The 21,474-nt window shown below is 47.3% G+C and overlaps 1 protein-coding gene across 2 annotated transcripts; it reads left to right on the top strand.

The window, feature by feature from the left end:
* The first annotated feature begins 4,088 nt into the window (after positions 1–4,088).
* Positions 4,089–21,437, top strand: Txlna (taxilin alpha). Of its 2 annotated transcripts, XM_031378794.1 has the most exons (11): positions 4,089–4,216; positions 4,749–4,920; positions 5,647–5,985; positions 7,808–7,899; positions 11,323–11,493; positions 14,226–14,420; positions 14,809–14,928; positions 15,166–15,240; positions 16,460–16,552; positions 17,318–17,413; positions 17,780–21,437. In XM_031378794.1, exons 2-11 carry the CDS (start codon positions 4,755–4,757, stop codon positions 18,104–18,106), a joined length of 1,674 nt encoding a protein of 557 aa, XP_031234654.1. In that variant the 5' UTR covers positions 4,089–4,216; positions 4,749–4,754; the 3' UTR covers positions 18,107–21,437. The 2 variants fall into 2 exon arrangements, with proteins under 2 accessions (XP_031234654.1, XP_031234655.1); XM_031378795.1 differs by lacking the exon at positions 4,089–4,216 and having other exon boundaries at positions 4,382–4,920.
* The last annotated feature ends 37 nt before the right edge of the window (positions 21,438–21,474 follow it).

Below are 21,474 nucleotides of genomic sequence, written 5' to 3'. Positions count from 1 at the left end.
TAGAGACAAGGGGTCCAGAAATTCAAAGTCAGCCTGTCTGCCACACACACTTTGTGTGACAGCAGTTTATGAGGTAAAAGCTTCATGGAAGCCAGTCTCCTGCGTGTCTCCTTGGTATCCCCTAACTCAGACATAGTCCAGATATGTCCTTGCGAACTCCTGTGCTAGGTGCCCACCAAGATATGATTTACTAATAGCTAGACAAAATTGGACATTGCTCTCTGACCTTTACCAATGTTCTAACATCTTAGACAAACCCTGACCTGGAATTTCGTAAAGAAATTTACCCATCCAAACTAATTGCCTTCAGCATTGTGGGTAGGACATTGAAGTTTAGAGAATGGGAGATTTATCCCAGGGCAAGGTCAAGTAGAATCCTCATTCTCAGTCACATACTACAGCTGAACCACTCTAGGAATTAGCAAGTACTAGCCCAGAAGATTAGCATAGTGGGCATTTTACTAAGGATGGGCGGGACCTTGAGCCAAGTGTGTGTGTGTGTGTGTGTGTGTGTGTGTGTGTGAGACAGTGTGCAGCATTTGAGCTTCAAGCCTCTTACCCTCCTGGCTGGCGCACCTGCAGCTCCCCCCGCCCCCCGGGGCTCCAGGCCAATGCGGCCCCAGCTTGCTCGGAGGCTGGGGATGCTGCACCAGTCCAGAAGAGATGGCTGCTGATTTAGACCCAGCGTGTTTCAGGTGGCTTCAGATGTACCTCAACTGCTGAGCTGCCAGATTTATTATTTCTCTTTTGCAATGACTAAAAGTCTGATGCCATTTTTAAGAAATACATTCAGATCCTGTACTTCCATATGTTGTCTCTGCCATCATTTCTTCACCTACGCCTTGTCGACCTGACTAGGACCCCGTTTCTCCCGTGGGTTGAGGGAGGCCCAGACTGGCTGGCCTGCTGCACCTGTCTATATAAAACCCTATCAGAAAAACAAAGTGGATGTCTCAATAGGTCAAGGCATTAGCATGTCAGTAGAGTGACTGACAGTTGTATCAGGCTGTTGGGGGTTAGTCATTTTTTTTTTTAAAGATTTATTTATTATATGTAAGTACATGGTAGCTGTCTTTACACACACCAGAAGAGAGTGCCAGATCTCATTATGGATGGTTGTGAGCCACCATGTGTGTGCTGGGATTTGAACTCAGGACCTTAGGAAGAGCAGTCATTGCTCTTACCCGCTGAGCCATCTCACCAGCCCTAGTCATTTCTTTATATGTAGTAAACTTTAAAGTTTCTCCTTGATCATAAAACACTGGATCATACCTAGTCACAAACAGACATTCTCACATCAACTTTTGCTGTGTGACTTTGAAATCCAGCACTCCCATAAGGAAAAGCGCCCAGTCACAATCATCTACTCAATGTTGAAGCCAGTGTCAGTAATGCTGTCAAATAGTAAGCTTTGGCTGTATGAGACTGAGTTTTGGCTAACATGGTCACACATGCCTAGGACCCCAGCACTTGCTGGGGGAGGCAGAGCCAGGAAAGTCAGGAGCTCAAGATTATTGGCTGCCTAGTGAATTTAAGACCAGCTTAGGCTACATGGTGACAGATGGGGGGGTGGGGAGGCTGCCAAGCAGTTGGTGGGGCTTTACTCCCAGCACACAAGAGGCAGAGGCAGGCAGATCTCTGAGAGTTCAAATCTGCCTGGTTTACATAGTTCTGGGACAGCCAGAGCTAATATAGACCCTGTCATAAAGGTAGTGGAGGGAGGAAGTTATGAATTTGTACCTAACAGTGGGAATGACAGGTACAGTTACATTAAGGTGCTGGAAGAAGACGTGTGTTTATTTCTCCAGCTGGGGTTGAGGCAGAACTGCTTGAATCTAGGAGTTTAAAGGCAAGCTGGGCAACCTGCATGTACATGCATTTTGGAGGCCAGAGGCAGTGAGCCTGTTAGAGACAGAACTCTACTGTACTCTCTCCAGTGCTGGGATTACAGTCTCACCTGATGCAACCTGCTTTTTTGTAACCTGGGTGTTTACAGGTATTGCCTAAGACCATCAGAAAACATATATTTATATTATGATTCAAAATAGTAGCAAAATTATAGTTATGAAGTAGCAACAGCAATAATTCTATGGTTGAGGTCACCACAACATGAGGAACTGCATTAAAGAGCTGCAGCATTGGAAAGGTTTAGAACTCCACAGTATCCTTTTTGTATGGAATTTGGTAAAGACCTGATATAGATGGAAGCCTTTAGAGATTTCCAGTGTTTTTTTCTGGGAAGCAATCAGGGCTTTGGTTTCCAGATACCTTTAGTCCAAACCTTTCTGAGATTCAGTTCCCTGAATTTTATCAGTAAACTGGTAAAATGTTAATGCTTCTCTTTTCAGCTTTGAACACTCTGGGTAAGTGCTCTGCCACTGAGTTCATTATACAGCATTGCCTCTCAAAGTTACATGTGAACAGAGAGAACACTTCTCTGAGTCTGTTTGGCAGACCTTTTACAGAAAAATAGACACCATTTAAGAACCCTAAAAGTCCAATTAGCACAATTCACAACATGCTCTACCCCACACCTGACTCTAGCCTCTGAGACTGCAGCATTTAACCAACAATAATTTCAACACTTTATGGCTAAAGAACGTAACAGAAGCCTAGCCAGACCTAGGGAACTGTGGGCTCTCAAAGTGACCTGTGAGTGGGGACTTAAAATGCTTTGTCTCTGGTGTGGTGATAATTCTAGCACTCCAGGAGCATAGCAGGCAGAACTTCGTGAGTTTCTAGGACAGCCTGATTTACATAGAGTTCCAAGGAACCAGCTCTATAAAGCAAGACCTTATCAAACAAAACAAATTCCACACAACAAAAGAATTGAAATCACACTTGTGTTTGTTTTTGAATGATCTGAGCCTACACTGGCATTGCAAGTCATAATGAAGAACAAAGGCAAGAAAATCTAACTTTTTAAAGCATTAACACATGATATTTGAAGAAAGTGGGGCAGGGGTGGTAGGGTGGGAGTTTACCAATCTGCCTAAAGCCAAATTCCCTTGCTACCATCCCTTACTGAGGGAGTAACTGCTAAGCTAATGGTGGTGGTAGAAGGCAGGGCATAAATTGCCTCAGAGAAAAGCTGTGGTGGTGGAGAATGGTTACAATGGGTTCTGGCAGATCTGAGTTAGAAGCCAGCATGGCCAAAAACTGCGTTCTAGGACACACTAGGCTACACAGAGTAAACCTTGACTCAGGGGGCAAAAAATATTTTTAAAAGATGGGTGCTGGTCGGGTAGTGGTGGTGCACGCCTTTAATCCCAGCATTTGAGAGGCAGAGGCAGGTGGATTTCTGAGTTCGAGGCCAGCCTGGTCTACAGAGTGAGTTCCAGGACAGCCAGGGATATACAGATAAACTCTGTCTCGAAAAACCAAAAAAAATTTAAAAATTAAAAAAAATATATTTATCCTTTACCTGGTGGCCTTTACCATTAGTCCAAGCCCTGAGGAAGTAAAGGAAGACAAAACTCGAGTTCAAGGTCAATTTAATCTGCATAGGGAGTTCCAGGCCTGCCAAAGCTACCCATAACAAGACATTGTCTCTATCAAACAAATAGTAGTTATTTTTAATTAGCCTTTTCTGTACTATCCTATATTTTGCAGATCACTGAATATTCTGTACTTTCTCCGAGTAATTATGAGGATCAAGCTATTGAATACGAGGAAAGAACACAATAAGTTTGAATTATTATAAACCGTCTGTTGTAATAGAGGGGAGGGAAGAATGCAAGGCACATAAGAAATGTGGTTTAGGCGTGGGATAAAGATCTCCTAATTCAGTTATCCCTTTTATCCCTCTTCCGAGTCTTCAGAGGTCCTAGAAAGTTCATAAAGGACTAATGGAGGAGTGTATGAAAAAAAGACCAGACTGCCAAAGTTTAAGGGCCAACCATAGCTTCTGTACCAGAAAAGAGGCTGACGCTAATCTCTAGACCGAATGACTTAATTTCGGACCCTCAAGGTATTCCACTCCTAAGCTTTCCGGTTGCATCTCGGGAGTTGTGCCCCGCCGCGATGCATCAAGGGACTCGTAGTTTTTCCTACTCCCGCCTCCAAAGCTGCCTTGATTTCTTTTTTCCCAGCAAGCTCCGCGCCCGCGTTTGCTGTTGATTGGCTGCGGTAGGAGAGGGCGGTCCTGCTGGCAGCAGTTACCCAGGTTTCCGGTGCTCGGCCAGAGAGGAGGACGCCGCTGGAGGTCCTTGGTGAAGTATGTCTATGGGACGAGATCTTGAGAGGGTCTGTGGCCCAGGACGCGTTGGCCGCAGAGGAACAACTAGTTCGGGGATGGGGGGAGAGGGGGAGGGCCTGCATCCGTGGTGCGCATGCGTACTCTGGGTCGAGAGGGCGCGTGGGGCGTGGGTGTCCTCTCTGCGCGCGCGCGCGCGCGGGAGTCCCACGTGGGACCCGGTGGGGCGGGGGGCCGGTCGGGACTGGAGCATCCCGCCACGTCAGTCTGCGGCTCTGAGCCAATCCCGCGCTCGGGCTGCCGAGAGGGAGCCGTGTGGTGCTGAGAAGTGGCATTCGGGAGAAAGGAGGCCTCTTCCTTCTCTCCCTCTCTTCAGGGGCAGCTTCTCGGAAACCTAGCACGGGGCCGAGAAGTCTCGGGCAAAGGCCGACCAGTTTATGTGAAGCTCCGGGCATCGAATTTTGGGATTTCTTATCTAGGTTGTGAAGAATTTCGAAGTCTAGAAAACACCAACTGTGTCCTTAAAGGATCTGCCCCTTTTCTGGCCTTGCAGATCACAATGAAGAACCAAGACAAAAAGAATGGGCCTGCCAAACACTCCAACTCGAAGAGCAGCCCGGGGCAACGGGAAGCTGGACCCGAGGGAACCCATGGACGACCCAGACAGACAGCTCCTGGGGCGGAAGCTGAAGGCTCCACAAGCCAGGCTCCTGGGAAGCCCGAGGGTGTGTGCCAGCTCTGCTTTTCCAGTGGGCAGAGGGAGGAGTTTCTGGTACTGGCCTTGCTTCTGAGGCCTGTGTGTTTACCCAAGAAGGAGGAACTATAGAATGAAACAATGCCCATGCTGTGTGAGCCTGTGTTTCCTGGGGAGGTGATGAAGCCTCCCGCTCTTAGCCCTGGAATGGAACCTTGGGAGCATGCTCTGACTGGTTGAAACCAAATGACAATCAAATGAGGCGCCCTGTAAGCAAGGTTTTATTCCCAGAAAACACTTGTCCAGGGGTAGGTAATTGTCTTTCATAAGGTACAGCTTCCACTCCATGCCGACTGTCCCTCCTGCACGGGTGCTTAACACAGTTATCTTTTATGGTCATAACAAGTATGTTTGTGTGTTAGAAATAATTGTATCGTTTTATAAGTAAGTAAACATAGGGTTTAAAAAAAATTAAATTGAGGCCAGGCATAGTGGGCCTCACCTTTGTTCCCAGAACTCAGGCGGCAGAGGCAGGCAGATCTTTTGTGAATTTGAGATCAGCTTCGTCTGCCAGGTGCATGGTGAGTTCCAAGACAGCCAGGGCCCTGTAGAGAGATCCTGTCTCAACCGAATAAATAAATTTTAAAAAAAATTTAACCATCACTAGTGTGTTTATCTGGGCTTAAAGTAAGAAAATATTCAAGTGAGTGGTGTGACTCCCATCTTTAATTCTTTGTCTTCATCTTTCTTGCTGTAGGGGCTCGAGCCAAAGCAGCTCAGTCCGGGGCCCTCTGTGACGTCTCTGAGGAGCTGAGCCGGCAGCTGGAAGACATTCTGAGTACATACTGTGTGGACAACAATCAGGGAGGCCCAGGTGAGGAGGGAGCACAGGGTGAGCCCACCGAGCCGGAAGACACAGACAAGTCCAGAACCTATGCTGCCAGGAATGGGGAGCCTGAACCAGGCATTCCAGTAGTCAATGGCGAGAAGGAGACCTCTAAGAGGGAGCCTGGCACAGAAGAGATCCGAGCAGGTGATGAGGTTGGAGACCGAGACCATCGAAGACCACAAGAAAAGAAGAAAGCCAAGGGTCTAGGTGAGAGGAGGAGTATTAGTGAGGGGAGGGAGTAAGACCTATCATTTCCTGGACTAGCCTGCACTGTCAGGACTCAAAGACATCTGCTTTTCAAGACAGTATGTCCACCCAGTTTAGTCAAAGACAGGGTCCGAGCATTGAGCTGTTCCGATCACTCACTTGTGCAAGGCCTCCTGGCCTTGGGAGCAAGTGGAGGCAGGAATGCAGCTAGCTTTCTCACTGAGCATGTGGAGGACAGGAGGCCTCAGTGCTCTCCATCACCGCTTTTAACCTGCTGCTTGACTTTGGCCATGTTTATTCTCTACTCCTGGGTCTTGGTTTTCCCGTTTTTTACAGCAATAGAATTGAGCTACACCAAGGTTCAAATATCAACATGAACCAGGTAAGCCACAGACCTCTTCAGAATCAAGAAAGGGCCTTCTTGATCTGAAAAATTGGCTCCTACCTGGTTGTTTCCCCACTCTCCTCTGATCAGCTGAATAATGGGCAACCAAAGTAATAGAAACCAAGCAAAGTCATCTATTGGTTGGATTTGCCATCTCCATGCTAATCTCGTAGGCCTCCCAGGACTGAGAGTTCAGGAACCTGGTCTGTGCTGATTGAGTACAGTGGAACCCAAGGGAGACAATTGTAAGGCCTCCTGGCTGAGGTAAAGGCAGTGCAGCCAGGCATGGTGGTATACATTTTAATCGCAGCACTTGAGTAGCAGGGGCAAGTGGATCTCTTGAGTGCTAGACCAGCCAGCTGCATAATGAAACCTTATCTCCAACAAATAAAAGACAGAGCAATGGCAGGCCTTTGACAGGAGTGGTGGAATAATGTGAAAATATGAACTTAAAATCTAAGGGGAACCAAATGTGACAGTATATGCCTCTAATGGGGAGGCAGGAAGACTGAGGTCAAAGGCAGCTTGGAGTACATAGCAAGACCTCCTCTCTCTCATATATGTATGTGTATTACTGTAACCTTGTCACTGGCCCTCCTTCCTCATTTTGTTATCTGTCTTAAAGACAGATTCCTCTTTTTTTTTTTTTTTTTATTCAAAACATAGGGTCACATATGAAAGACACATGCACTTTTTTATTTTTTGTTTTTATTTTTTGTTCAAGACACGTTTTCTCTGTATAGCCCTGGCTGTCCTGGAACTCACTCACTCTGTAGACCAGGCTAGCCTCGAACTCAGAAATCCACCTGTCTCTTCCTCCCTCTTAATCCCTGGGATTAAAGGCATGTGCCACCACCGCCCGGCTGAGTCATACATCTTAGGCATAACTGTGTATGGGAAACTGGAGAGATGGCTCAGTGGTTTAGAGCACTGACTGCTCTTCCAGAGGTTCTGAGTTCAATTCCCAGCAACCACATGGTAGCTCACAACCATCCATAATGGGATTTGATGCCCTCTTCTGGTGTGCCTGAAGACTGTACTCACATAAAACAAATAAATCAGTCTTTAAACATAACTACATAGCTATTGTCTGTTGACCAGAGTTTGGCTAATTTCTCAAGGGACATCAGACAGTAGCTCTGGGTTTATCAATAGGCTTACCTTTCTCCTAATCGTAATGTCTTCAGATAGATTTTTGCTCTTCCTGGCAGTGCTTACCAAAGAAATTGATGTGTTTGTTTAATGAGCATCTGTTAGTAGCATCACGACCACTACTTAGGTTCCAGTGGCAATGCGCCTGAAGCTGCAGGACTGAGCTGGTCATACTTCTTTATGAAGCACTGGAGTAACAGTGTGACTGCCTTAGCAGTGTGGGCTTGGGCCCCAAGGGACCTCTCAGGAAGGGTGTGTGCCTTACTTACTGCCTGTGCTTCTCAGGGAAGGAGATCACTTTGCTGATGCAGACACTGAACACGCTGAGTACCCCCGAGGAGAAGCTGGCTGCACTGTGCAAGAAGTACGCGGAGCTGGTGAGGTCCTCCTCCATTCTCCTTTCCTATGATCCCTGCCGTTGGAAAGTCAGCAGGCTACCTGGGTTAGGGGTTGGGGTGCAGGAACACATATGGGCTTAATTTCTGTTAACTTTTAAAAAAAATTCTCCCACCGCTATATGTTAAATGAGAAGTTAGTTTCCAGTCAGTAAGAGGAGACACTTTATTAGTAAATTTCCGAATGATTTCAGGTGGTAGAGTTCTGGTGTTGGTCCCAGATACTGTGTGGTTCTATCTTTATGTGTTTCTACATGTGTCTCCCCAAAATGTTCTGCCTCTTGATTTGTCATCTTTGGGATGGCTCTTGCCTTTCACCTCCTTAGCTTTTAGTCCTGAGTGAAATGAAAGTTAACTCTAGGAGCTTGAACGACTTCAGGTTCAGTTCTTAAGGTAATGACCTCCATGCTGGATCATGAGAAATACCAAGGCATGGTGGTGTGTATGTTAATTCCTAGAGGATCAGGAATTCAAGGCCAGCCTGGACTACAGGGCCTTGTCTTGAAAAAGAAATGTGTGGTCTTGCTACCACTCTCATTGTAAAAGTGTGGAGTGGATCGAGGGTAGAGAAATACAGAGAGAGTAGAGGAGGGAGGGGCTGGTGAGGGGCTAGCTCAGTGTTTAAAAACAGTGGCTGCTCCTGTTGTGGTGGCACACGCCAGTAGGCTGAGGGAGGATCACGAGTTCGAGGCCAACCTGGCCTACACATTTTGCCTGGTGGTGGTGGCGCATGCCTTTAATCCTAGCACTTGGGAGGCAGAGGCAGGCAGATTTCTGAGTTCAAGGCCAGCCTGATCTACAAAGTGAGTTCCAGGATGGCCAGGGCTACACAGAGAAACCCTGTCTCGAAAACAAAAACAAAAGCAAAAAAAAAAAAACCAGTGACTGCTCTTCCAGAGGACCTGGGTCTGATTCTAAGTACCCACATGGTAATTTACAACTATCTTTAACTATAGTTCCAGACAGTCTGAAGCCCTCCTTTAGACTCTGTAAGTACCAGGCACTCTGCAAGTACCAGGCACACAAGTGTAGCATAGACATAGATGCAGGCAGAGCCTCATAGAGTGGTACACACCTTCAATGCCATCACTTGGGAGGCAGAGACAGGTAGATCTCTTGAGTTGAAGGCCAGCCTGGTTGGCATCGTGAGTTCCAGAAAGAAAAACAATAGATAAAGTCCATTTTGGAAGACTTTAACTAGGAGAATTCTGATGCTACAAGGGAGAAGGAATTGAGCTCCTGGGGTAGCAGTTCTGGGGTAGGAGGGAGCTAGGACCTAACACACAGGGGTTGGGGTGGGGCCCCACCAGTGATAGAGCAGAAGGTGCCTGACTATAAGTCACACAATGGGTGGGGCTTGTGTTGGTAGTCCCCTGGTTTCTCCTAGGTTTCCAGAGAAACATAAATGGTGACAGCATCTAAGGTGGGAAGATATAAAGAGGAGATAAACAGTTGTCTTGGAAATGGGTGTAGATCTTAGGAGAAAGTGATGGCCTTTCTGGGTAGGTGGGAGTCTTCCAAGGATTGGTATCTGATTGTAAAGGTTGCTTCAGTACTAGTTCAACATAAGAGGAAGAGCTTTCCTGGGGTGAAAGGATAAGCCAGGGTAGAAGCTGAGTCAGGCAAGAGAAAAGAATGGTCAGTGGTTGCAAGCCTAGTAGGATGAGAGACTGGGGACCATAAATACTGATCCTGGCCTGGAGTGATAAGAGTTAGGTCTGTGCTTCCCAGGACGACAGCCTCTCTCCAATTGATGTATGGCTAGTCTGATTTGGATCTGTTAAGATACGAGAACTGCATCAGCTTTTTTTTGGTTTTTCGAGACAGGGTTTCTCTGTATAGCCCTGGCTGGAACTCACTCTGTAGACCAGGCTGGCCTTGAACCCAGAAATTTGCCTGCCTCTGCCTCCCAAGTGCTGAGATTAAAGGCGTGCGCCACCAACACCCAGCTCCTGTTGAAATTCTAATATTTTAAGGCGGTGGTATACCTTATTGATAGAGTGCTAGGCTAGTTTAGGTAAATTATTTAACACCTTCCAGAATAAAATCAGATATCAGAGTTGGAGCATTGTGGCATACATATTTGTAATCTCCAGGCTGAGGCTAAAGAATCATGAATTTGAGGTCAGTCCTAGTCTCTTTAGTTCACAGACAGTATGGGTATCATAGCATTACTTTGTCTCAGAAAAACAGTTTAATTTTTACCTTTTACTTTTTGGTGTGGCCCACAGGAATATTATAATCATTTATATGGGTTGCATTTTGGTTATCCAAGGCTGGATATAATCAGGGGACAGGAGATAAGCTAGAAAGAAGTAGGTCTGTGAAAGGGGCTCAGGACTGTGTAGTCAAGAGAATTAGAAGGACTTTTTGTCTATGATAGTCATTTGAGGTCAGCCTGATATACAGAGTAAATTCCAGTACAGCCAAGGGTACACAGAGAAACCCTGTCTTAAAAAATTCAGTAATAGCCAGTGGTGGTGGTGGCACACGCCTTTAATCCCAGCACTTGGGAGGCAGAGGCAGGTGGATTTCTGAGTTCGAGGCCAGCCTGGTCTATAGAGTGAATTCCAGGACAGCCAAGGCTACACAGAGAAACCCTGTCTCGAAAAATCAAAAAAGAAAAGAAAAAAAAAATTAGTTATAGCCAGGCAATGGTGGTGCATGCCTTTAGTCCCAGCACTTGGGAGGCAGAGGCAGGTGGATTTCTGAGTTGGAGGCCAGCCTGGTCTATAGAGTGAGTACCAGGACAGCAAGGCTATAAAGAGAAACAGTGACTTGAAAAAAAAATAAAATAAAGAAAAAAATGTAGTAATAATAATAACAACAATAATAATAATGAAATAGCCACAAATAAGAGTAGTAGTTGTAGCTAGGGAGTGGTGGCACTCACCTTTAATCCCAGCTCTCAGGGGTAGAGGCATAACAGGATTTCTGTGAGTTCAAGGATAGTGGGGACTACACAAAGAAACCTGGTTTCCAACCCCTGCCTCCCACCCCCAAATAAAAGAGTCGCAGTTGTTGGAAAAAGTGGTGTGTTAAGAAAGGAGTCTGGTGCTGACGAGTTCTGTGAATTGGCTGCATGCAAACTAGTTGTCTGATAGGATGTGGGTATCCAACAGTCTGGACCATGGGCTCACCAGTGGAGCCAACTGGGATAGAGGCTGGGATCTGATGGCTCACTTTGTTGGTCCTGGTGATTATTCATTACTATTTCCCCAGGAAACCTTTGGTTTGTCTGCACAGAACTGGGGGAGCATGTGGAGCTCCAGTGCTTTTGGTGTGTGAACAGGCTTTTATTTGAGCTGTTGTGACTGGAGTGGAAGGAGGGAGTAGTAGTTAGCTTAGGAATCTCTAGAGCTATGTAATGGTGCCCTGCAGACACTTACCACCTCCTGTTCTCAGCTGGAAGAGCATCGGAACTCACAGAAACAGATGAAGCTCCTGCAGAAGAAGCAGAGTCAGCTCGTGCAGGAGAAGGACCATCTGCGTGGGGAGCATAGCAAGGCTGTCCTGGCCCGAAGCAAACTTGAGAGTCTGTGCCGGGAGCTGCAGCGGCACAACCGCTCCCTAAAGGTAGGCCAGGCAGTGTTCATTGGCCCTTGTGGCCTTTCTCCTTAGAAGCCACTGCTGCTATGCTAGACAGTCAGTTCAAGGACATCTTGGATTACATAGGAAGATTCATTTTTTTTAAAAAAAAAAGCAGCTTAGATACAATGTAGCCTGGTCCCAGTTCACCAAAGACCAACTGTGACTATCTGTGCCTGGCATGCGAGGAGCACCAGAGGCGGCAGCCAGAGTGGTTATCCGTTAGATAGCAGTCTCGGGCTGCCCCAGGCAGCTTTTCCTCTACAGCCACTGAGCTTCTTAAAGACACAGAGGTTCGTCTTGACACGTACTTTAGAAGCTCTAGGCCGTGAGCTGGGGGACCTGATGTCTTTTCGGCTCTGCGCTGAGGAGGAGTGCTTGGTACAGCAGAGCTGCTCAGGAGAACCCCGCCAGCCTCCTAAGCCATTTTGGCAGACCCCTAGCATCACAATAGCTTCCAGGGTCCTCTACAAAATCAAACTTTTTGGAGCCTTAGGATCCAAGTTGGGGAGATGGATCAATTGAGAGAGTACTTACCGTTGCCAGCATAAAAACTAGAATCAGGATCCCCATCACCCAGGTACAGAGCTGGACTAGGTAGTATACCTCTGTGAAGTATGGAGGACAAAGAGACGGCTAGTGGGTAACAGCACCTGCAGTCTTCCAGAGGACGCCATTTCTGTTCCTGCACCCACATTCAACTGTCCACAAGCCATCTTGAGAGGATCTGATACGCTCCTCTGACTTCTGGACACCCACATACATGTGACATACATTCAGAGAGACACATAAATATACAGAAATTAAAAAAAAAAAAAACTTAAACCAAAAATAACAAGGAATGTGTGGACAGATAACCCAGAGGTTAAAGCATAGGGTGCTTTTCTAGAGGAGCTGCTTCAGTGCCCGCCACACACAGGGCAGCTCAGAACTATCTAACTCCAGTTGCAGGAGGTCTACGACTCTTTAAAAAGTAAAAAAATAAGGTAAAGAAAGCTTGATGATGGCACTTGACCTCTGGCCTCTTATGTGCACGTATGTGCAGTACTCTTAACAAGCTTGCTCTGGGGCTGGAGAGATGGCTCAGTGGTTAAGAGCACTGACTGCTCTTCTGAAGGTCCTGAGTTCAAATCCCAGCAACCACATGGTGGCTCACAACCATCCGTAATGAGATCTGATGCCCTCTTCTGGGGTGTCTGAAGACAACTACAGTGTATTTACATATAATAAATAAATCTTTTAAAAAAAAACAAGCTTGCTCTGCTGGAGAGATGACCTGGCTGCTCTTCCAGAGGTCCTGAGTTCAAATGGTGGCTCTTCTAGTATGCATGAAGACAGTGTACTCATATACATAAAATAAATATACATACATAAAGTGAATACATCTTTTTTTTTTTTTTTTTTTTTTTTTTTTTTGAGACAGGGTTTCTCTGTATAGCTCTGGCTGTCCTAGAACTCACTCTGTAGACCAGGCTGGCCTCAAACTTAGAAATCCGCCTGCCTCTGCCTCCCAAGTGCTGGGATTAAAGGCGTGTGCCACCACTGCCCGGCTAAGTGAATACATCTTTAAAAAAAAAAAAAATCAGTGGTGCACAGACATACATAGGGCCAAAATACTAATATAGAAAATAAATCTTTAAAAAAATTAAAAGCCAAAAATATGTTATGTAAGAGTATGTGTGCCCATGTCCTGTACCAATTGTGTGGTTTGGAATTTTATCCGTAGACTAAATTTCAGAAGTGAAGTGAAATGGCTGGGGCAGTGAGCTCAGCACTGAGTGTTGATAGAATTTCCCAGGTTGCCTTCCCCAAAAGTAGGCAGTAGAACCCCAGTAAAAATGTTTAGTTGGGCCGGGCGGTGTTGGTGCACACCTTTAATCCCAGCACTTGGGAGGCAGAGGCCAGCCTGGTCTACAGAGTGAGTTCCAGGACAGCCAAGGCTACACAGAGAAACCCTATCTCAGAAAAACCAAAAAAAAAAAAAAATGTTTAGTTGGGGCTAGTGAGATGGCTCATCCGGTAAGAGCACCAACTGCTCTTCCAAAGGTCCTGAGTTCAAATCCCACAACCATATGGTGGCTCACAACCACCCGTAATGAGATCTGACGCCCTCTTCTGGTGTGTCTGAAGACAGCTATAATGTGCACATATAATAATAAATGAATTAAAAAAAAATGTTTAGTGTAGCCGGGCAGTGGTGGCATCCGGCTTTGATCCCAGCACTTGGGAGGCAGAGGAAGGTGGATTTCTGAGTTCGAGGCCAACCTGGTCTACAGGGTGAGTTCCAGGACAGCCAGGGCTACACAGAGAAACCCTGTCTCGAGGGGGGAAAGGGAAAAAAAAATGCTTAGTTGCCTAATTTTTCACAACTCTGCTGTTCTTGATTTCATTGCTACATTTTATTATCTTGTTGTCTGTGGGGAACAGGAGGGACATTAAAACGGACACAAAATTGAAACATGCAGGAATACTTAATCTAGAGTCTGGGAACAAGAATTCAGGATGTCCCGCTATTTCAAAATGGCACTTTGCATGGATGCCAACTATTTCTTGGGAGAGTCCTTGCTAATATCTGATTTACAGAGGGGCACATTAGGAAACTCCATTGTATGACATCCTGCAGCCCAGGGGCCAAGAGCGCTGTTGGCAAAGACTGGATAGCGGGACTAGGTAAGGGAGCTTTGTGCAAGGCTAGGAGTATGGATGACTTCTCTCTTCAGGAAGAAGGTGTGCAGCGAGCCCGTGAGGAAGAGGAGAAGCGCAAAGAGGTGACTTCACACTTCCAGGTGACACTGAATGACATTCAGCTACAGATGGAACAGCATAACGAGCGGAACTCAAAGCTCCGCCAGGAAAATATGGAACTAGCCGAGAGGCTCAAGAAGTTGATTGAGCAGTACGAGCTTCGTGAGGAGGTAAGGTGAAGGTGGGTTGTGGCCAGCAGCTTTTGAGTCTGTACTGAGTGCCAGGGGCTGGGGAGCAACTGCAGGCCTGGTCTTGTTCTTCCTTCAAAAGATGTAACTCATAGATAAGGAACTGGAATGGAAAGAAGAGATTTGATGCCCTTCTCCCCCAGTGCTTATCTCTGGTCTGAACCCGGCATCTGTAGAGTATTCAGTTCTAGAGTGGAGGTGTGTCCTCGTCCTAGCTCCACATCAGACCCGTGGAGGTTAGGAAGGAGGCTTCCCAAGGACATTGGGTCAGAATGAGACTGGATGAAGTGAAGTGTCTTGTTTCCTAGAGTTGGGGCTTTCTTGAAAGGGAACTCCTGACAAACAGGCCCCATGAATATCTTTTCTACAGCACATCGACAAAGTCTTCAAGCATAAGGACCTGCAGCAGCAGCTAGTGGATGCCAAGCTCCAGCAGGCTCAGGAGATGCTGAAGGAGGCAGAGGAGCGGCACCAGCGGGAGAAGGAGTTTGTGAGGCTCAGGCCCCAGGGCTGCGGTGGGGCTAGAAGGAAATGGGCTGGTTTCTGGCTTAGCTCAGTCTAATTCTTATGGATGGGAGAGATTTTGGCCGCCCAGTCCAGTAATTGCCTGTCCAGATGGCAGTGTGGGAGCAAGTAGCCTCAGTGGGTCCAGGGCTGTGGCTAAAGAAAGCCAAGCATACCCCACCCAGGGGCTTCTGACAGGCTGTGGGTCCTGTCTTGGAAATAGCTCCTGAAGGAAGCGGTGGAGTCCCAGAGGATGTGTGAGCTGATGAAGCAGCAGGAGACGCACCTCAAGCAGCAGGTGAGCCTGGAGTCTGACCTGCAGCTTCCTAGATGCTTTCACCAGGGCCATCTGCAGGGGAGTAGACAGGACTGTCATCTCAGCCTGGCTTTGTGCCAGCTGGCCTGTTGGTGTCGACCAACTCTTTTATTTATGTATGTTTTCTTTTGTTTTGTTTTCCCCAAGACAGGGTTTCTCTGTGCAGCCCTGGCTGTCCTGAAACTTTCTTTGTAGACCAGGCTGGCCTTAAACTCGGAGATTTGCCTGCCTCCGCCTCCTAAGTAATGGGATTAAAAGTAGGCATGTGCCACCCATGCCAGGCATTGTTGTTGTTGTTTTGTTGTTTGAAGAAAGGGTCTCTGAGTTTAGCTCTGGATATAGCTAATCCAGAACTTACCTTGTAGACCAGGTTCTGGTTAGCCTTGAACTTGTGACAGTCCTCTGACTCACAGATGCATAAGGCATTAGCTACCACGTCTAGCTCAGTTTTTGTTTGTTTGTTTTACTTTGTTTTATTTTGAGACAGGGTTTCTCTGCGTAGCCCTGGCTGTCCTAGAACTCACTCTGTAGACCAGGCTGGCCTCGAACTCAGAAATCCACCTGCCTCTGCCTAAGTCCTGGGTTATTGGTTTTTGGGTTTTTGTTTTTTTTTTAAGATTTATTTATTTTATTTATATGAGTACACTATAGCTGTCTTCAGACACACCAGAAGAGGGCATTGGATCCCATTATAGATGGTTGTGAGCCACCATGTGGTTGCTGGGAATTGAACTCGGGACTTCTGGAAGAGCAGTCAATGCTCTTAACCACAGAGCTATCTCTCCAGCCCTTCTGTTTATTTTTATTTTGCTTTATTGCATGCATTTGAGGGTTTTGCATGGATGTATATCTTGTTCCACTTGTGTTCCTGGTGCCTTTAGAGATCAGAAGAGTTACAGACAGTTGTGGTCTCCATGTAGGTGCTGGGAATTGAACCCAGGTCCTCTGGAAGATCTGCCAGTGATCTTAACTGCTGGCCATCCCTCAGCCCTATTACTGTATATTTTTTGTATTGTTTTGTTTTTGTATGAGAGCAGTGTCTCCACATGCTGACATCTTCCCAAGGCTTACTTTGCAAAATTCTCGTGTTGGAACACATCCTGCAGTGCACTGCTTTGCTTGTGTGTTAGGAAATGGTGTCTCATTAGAGTAGCTTATATCCCTGTGCCCCCTCATCTGTGCTTCTGTGCTTCTTTCCCAGCTCGCCCTGTACACAGAGAAGTTCGAGGAATTCCAGAACACACTTTCCAAAAGCAGTGAAGTATTCACCACGTTCAAACAGGAGATGGAAAAGGTAAAGCAGGGAGTTCCTTCCTTCAGAGCTAAGCTGTAGAGGTGGAGAAGGGCCACAGCTCCCGCTCCTCATTTCTGTTTGTTTTTCTATTATTTGGTTTGATTTTTTTTTTGTTGTGTTTTTTTTGTTTTTGTTTTTTTGAGACAGAGTTTCTCTGTGTAGCCCTGGCTGTCCTGGAACTCACTCTATAGACCAGGCTGGCCTTGAACTCAGAAATCCGCCCGCCTCTGCCATCCAAGTGCTGGGGTCAGAGGTGTGCGCCACCACTTCCGGGCTTGAATTCTTGATTTATGCTGGAATTTTAAATAGAGAATATGCATTCTACTACTAGGCTTCAATGGTAGCTTTTTTTTTTTTTCTCTTTAGAGATGTGGTCTTTCTATGTAGTCCTGGTTTCCCTGGAACTCTTAGTGTAGACCAGGCTGGTTTTGAACTTAAAAATATCCACCCTGCCTCTACTTTCAGAGTGCTGGGATAAAGGCACCCTGCATATTTTTAAACTATTGTAGATAGGTGTGTATATCACCTATGTGTGGGGTATGCAGACACCACAGAATGCATATGGAAGTCCAAGGACAATTTATAGGAGTTGGATCTGTGGCTTTGGGGCATGGAACTCATTATTAGGCTTGGCACCAAGCAGCTCCTTATTTCCTAAGCAGTCTTGTCAGCCCCTCAGTGGTCAGCTTAACTGGAGGCTCCCAGTTGGCACAGATGTGAAGACAGGCCATCTCTAACCTTTTCTTGTCGTCTGTGATGTAACAGATGACAAAGAAGATCAAGAAGCTGGAGAAAGAAACCACCATGTATCGATCCCGGTGGGAGAGCAGCAACAAGGCTCTGCTGGAGATGGCTGAAGAGGTGGGTGGAGGCCGTGGACTGCTCGGGTGGCCTTTTCCTCTGCATTTCTCTCAGTCACTGACGCTATACACATGAACTGCAGCTGCATTTCTAGGAGCATTTATCTAAGTGAACCCTTTTTGGGACCTTTTTTAAATCTGCACATTTTTTTGAGACCTGAGATTAGTCAGTGGTCCTGTTTAACAGTTGATGGTTTGAGATGCACATGTGTGTTGAGGTCATCTGGTAGAGAAGTAGAAGACATCGTCTGACACCAAAGTCAGACCCTAAGCTAGGGCTCGTTACTACATGGGCCAGCTTTTGGGTTTAAGCAGCCCAAACTTGAGGATGTGAACGTCTCACTGAATGTTTCATTCCTCTACTTAGAAAACCCTCCGGGACAAAGAGCTGGAAGGCCTGCAGGTGAAAATCCAGCGCCTGGAGAAGCTGTGCCGAGCGCTGCAGACTGAGCGCAATGACCTCAACAAGAGGGTACAGGACCTGACTGCTGGGGGCCAGGGCTCCCTCACTGACATTGGCTCTGAGCGGAGGCCGGAGGCTGCCACTGCCTCCAAGGAACAAGGTGTTGAGAGTCCTGGGGCTCAACCGTCCAGCTCTACCAGGGCCACAGACGCTCCTGGCTGTCCAGGAGCACCAAGCACAGAAACAGCAGGCCAAACAGGCCCCGGAGAGCCCACCCCTGCCACTGCCTAGAGATCATGGTGCTTGGGCATGCTGGGAAAGGAGCAGCAGCCCAGTCAGGCCTGGTCCATGCAAGGCTTCCATACTGAGCAGCCTAGTGCTGAGGCCAGGGTGTTCTGACCTGGAGGGCGTCGGACACTTCGAAATTTTGAATTTTGGGGGTTAGTCTTACATGGATGGGGCAGGTGTGCAAACCCTCAATTCCATAGTGAACACCTGTGGGTGTACTGTGGCCTTTCACCACAGATGGTATGCAGATGAAGCTGGTGACTCTAAACTGAAGAGTTGTAGAAGATGTCACCTGTATCTGCCATCACAGTAAGCTGGCAGGTCAGATGACTCCAGTATTTTCCTACCCAGCTCTGAGGCTCGGGCCCCTCTTGGCCTTTTCAGAGCTCGTGACAAGTGAAAACACCCAGGCCTGGACTCTTATTTTTTGTAAGCAGAACTTGGGCAGTTTGGGCTCCTGTCACTCCCCTGGAGGTTCCATTGCTTCTCTTAACCTGGGAATGGTGTCCCTGGCAGAGTCTTTGTGGGAACAGAAGTGGAGGGTGTGCCTGTATGGGAGGGAATCCCCTTGGGCCCATTTCCCTCTAGTAGAGCCAGGTCCAGGCCAGCGTTGCTTCTCAGTTCTCAGTAGCCTTATCATTCACAGGTGCCTCGAGCCTGCACAAAGAATTGACAGACGTCACCCAAAGGATTCTTTTGGGAGGGTTTTTGTTTGCTTGTTTTGCATAAGAGTTTGTATTAAAGAACTAAAAAGGAAGGAACAGGGATACTCTAGCAGTGGTCTCCAGGTGCCTGGCCTCCAGTGCCCCACTCAGAACAGCCCTGTCAGGGTCCTTTGCCATGTAATGCCAAGGTACCCTGCTTGGGAACATGAGATATTTCAGAGAAGGGAAGAGGTTTCTAATGGCTTTGCCACAAGCTTGCCTATGGGCCTAGGAGGTGACCACTGATTCCCATCACTGATTCTCCATGCAGCCTTTGCTGGTCCACATGCCCCTTGGCATCATTGACTGCAGGTCCTTGTGCTCCTTGGCATCATTTCTTTGCTCCTGCTCCTCACCTCCAGCTCAGAGGAGTGGTTTCTGAGGACTACTCTTGTGCCATTTCCTAGCACCCTCTTGGCCAAAAAGTGAGTACTTGGGATTTCACTTTCCTCTGCCTAAGCCGGCAGGTAGGTCAAGAACAGACATCCCAGGAACCAAAACAGCTGCAGGGAGCTGTCTTTGCCTCCCCTCCCTCCCCCTCACAGTGTTGCTGTGTTCTCTTCCGGCTCTGCTGAAGTCCTGTTGCACACCTGCCAGGATGTGAGTCAGTTTCCACAGCAGCTTTCTGGACTGTCTTGGAAGCTGAGGCTCCACTACCGTAAGCTGAGGTTGCTTCTTACTGTATTTCAACTATTACATTATCCTGCAAAGTTTATTTGTCTTTCATAACTAGCCTCTAAGCCCCCACACACATTAAAAAATAGAGTTGGGTGTGTGGTATATTCCTATAATCCCAGAACTCAGCAGAGCTAAGAAGCAGGACCCCTTGTCAGAAAGCCAAAAAGTGAAAGGCTGGTAGAAATCATCACATGCTAATGATCATGTGTTTAAGTCCAGAAACAAATTAATGACCCTTGCCCATGTCACAGGCTCTACCATTTCAAATACTTGCTACCCTGGTATATTTCTCCACTCAGGGTGCCCGGCAGCTGTGAGAGTGTTGAGGCTCTGCCATCTCCAGCTGGGATCTGTTATCCTGTGGAATTTCTCCCAAGGTCTTAGATCTTGGAAATCATAGTATTCTTCCTGATCCAGTAAGGCCTCGCAGCCCGCAGTCCAGGCTGAGATCTGACCTGTTAACCCATGGGGCTCCTTAGGCCACAGAGATGTAAGGATACAGCATCTTTTGCCTCCTTGAAAACGGGAGGGCCTTCTGTGGTCCACTTGTATTGGCTTGCCTCACTTCAGCTACCTCTTAAAGCTTGTTGCAGGGGTTACAGCTGTTGGGTCTCAGCGTGGCAGGAGAACCTTGGCTGTTCGCTCCATCCACTTGTAGGCACCCAGGGCAATGCATAGGCAGTAATCTCTTCCTTTCTCCTTCTCTCTGACCAAATCTAAACAGTCACTACAGCTGTTCTGCTTTCCAAAGTCAGCCCAGGAGCCTGGGCTAGTTGCAGGGAGGTGCCCTGTCTGTGAGAGGGCCAGTGCTTTCCTCACTTGGGCAAGTCCCTGCACGTGACCTCATTTTAGGACCAAGAGCTGTGTTGGTTTCTTAGATTGTTAGCTTACTCTCTAGAGGACCACAATGGGTATGGCTTAGAGCCCAGGGCCCTTGGCTGTACAAACAATATTTAGGTCCTTGTCCAGGGAAGAGCTTCATGTTCGCCATGTCAGCCCTACTTTTTGTCGTTTTTCCAGGAGGCTTTCTGACCATGGGTGGAGCTTAGGCACTTTCTGTAAGGACGTTGTTTCTGTAAAGATGGTTAATTTAATGCTTCCTAACCCCATCATATTAGTCCTACTGAGGGCTGACCCAGAGGCCAATGGAGCTGCCCAGCTGCAGCCTGCTTAGAGCTGCTCCATCCCCCTTCCACATTAACAGCATGGATGGATCACCAGGCATCTGACCGCCCTTAACCAGCCTGGGGTAGGAGGGCTGCCTCTGTCCCCATGATTGCTTTCCTTTGCCACCCACACTTGTTTGAAGTTGTGCTGACCGCTTTTTTTCCCCCTCTTTCTCTTTCCCCTTCCGAGTCTACTTTTGGTATTCACAACAGCCAGGGACTTGATATGGATGTATTTTACACCACATTAAATAGTCTGTTGCTGCCTTACTTGTACCTCAGCTAATTGGATTGTTTGATGATGTTTCTGGATCTGCAGAGTGGCAGTGGCCAGGACCGTCCTGCATCCTTCTGCTGGCCACAAGTTGAGGACCATGACAGATTCTTTAGCTGTGATTGCGCTTGGTGTAGAAAAATCATCAAAGGGCATAAGTAAAAAATTTTAGATCTTTCAATAACGTATGCAGACCTGTAGTCCCATTTCGCAAAGGCTGAGGCATGGGTGCTGTGAGCTCAAGGTTGCCTTGGGCAACATCAGCAAGGCTTATATGAACAGAAACCCTGTCTCAAGGGGGTGAGGTTGAGGGCCTCCAGATATGGTGGGACATGCCCTTAATCCCAGCACTCTGAAGGAAAAGACAGAAGGAACGCTCAATTTGAGGTCAGCCTGGTACACATGTAGTGTCCAGTTTGCTGCAGGAGGAGTACTGTGAGGAGGAGGGGTGGCTAGATGGTGGAGAGGATGTACTCCTTCAAGTTGCCTTTTGCTCTCTATAAATACAGCTTGATGCCACCACACGTGTGTGTGTGTGTGTGTGTGTGT

This window comes from Mastomys coucha, unplaced genomic scaffold, assembly GCF_008632895.1.
Source record: "Mastomys coucha isolate ucsf_1 unplaced genomic scaffold, UCSF_Mcou_1 pScaffold18, whole genome shotgun sequence".
Lineage (NCBI taxonomy): Eukaryota > Metazoa > Chordata > Mammalia > Rodentia > Muridae > Mastomys > Mastomys coucha.
The sequence above is the reverse complement of the archived record's forward strand: the minus strand, read 5'-3'. Positions and strand labels throughout refer to the sequence as shown.

Excerpts from the sequence above, each read along its gene's own strand:
- Txlna (XM_031378794.1), top strand. The coding sequence starts at position 4,755 with ATGAAGAACCAAGACAAAAAGAATGGGCCTGCCAAACACTCCAACTCG. Across the intron at positions 14,929-15,165 it reads ACCAGCGGGAGAAGGAGTTT|CTCCTGAAGGAAGCGGTGGA; the intron begins GTGAGGCTCAGG and ends TCTTGGAAATAG. Across the intron at positions 16,553-17,317 it reads TCAAACAGGAGATGGAAAAG|ATGACAAAGAAGATCAAGAA; the intron begins GTAAAGCAGGGA and ends GTGATGTAACAG.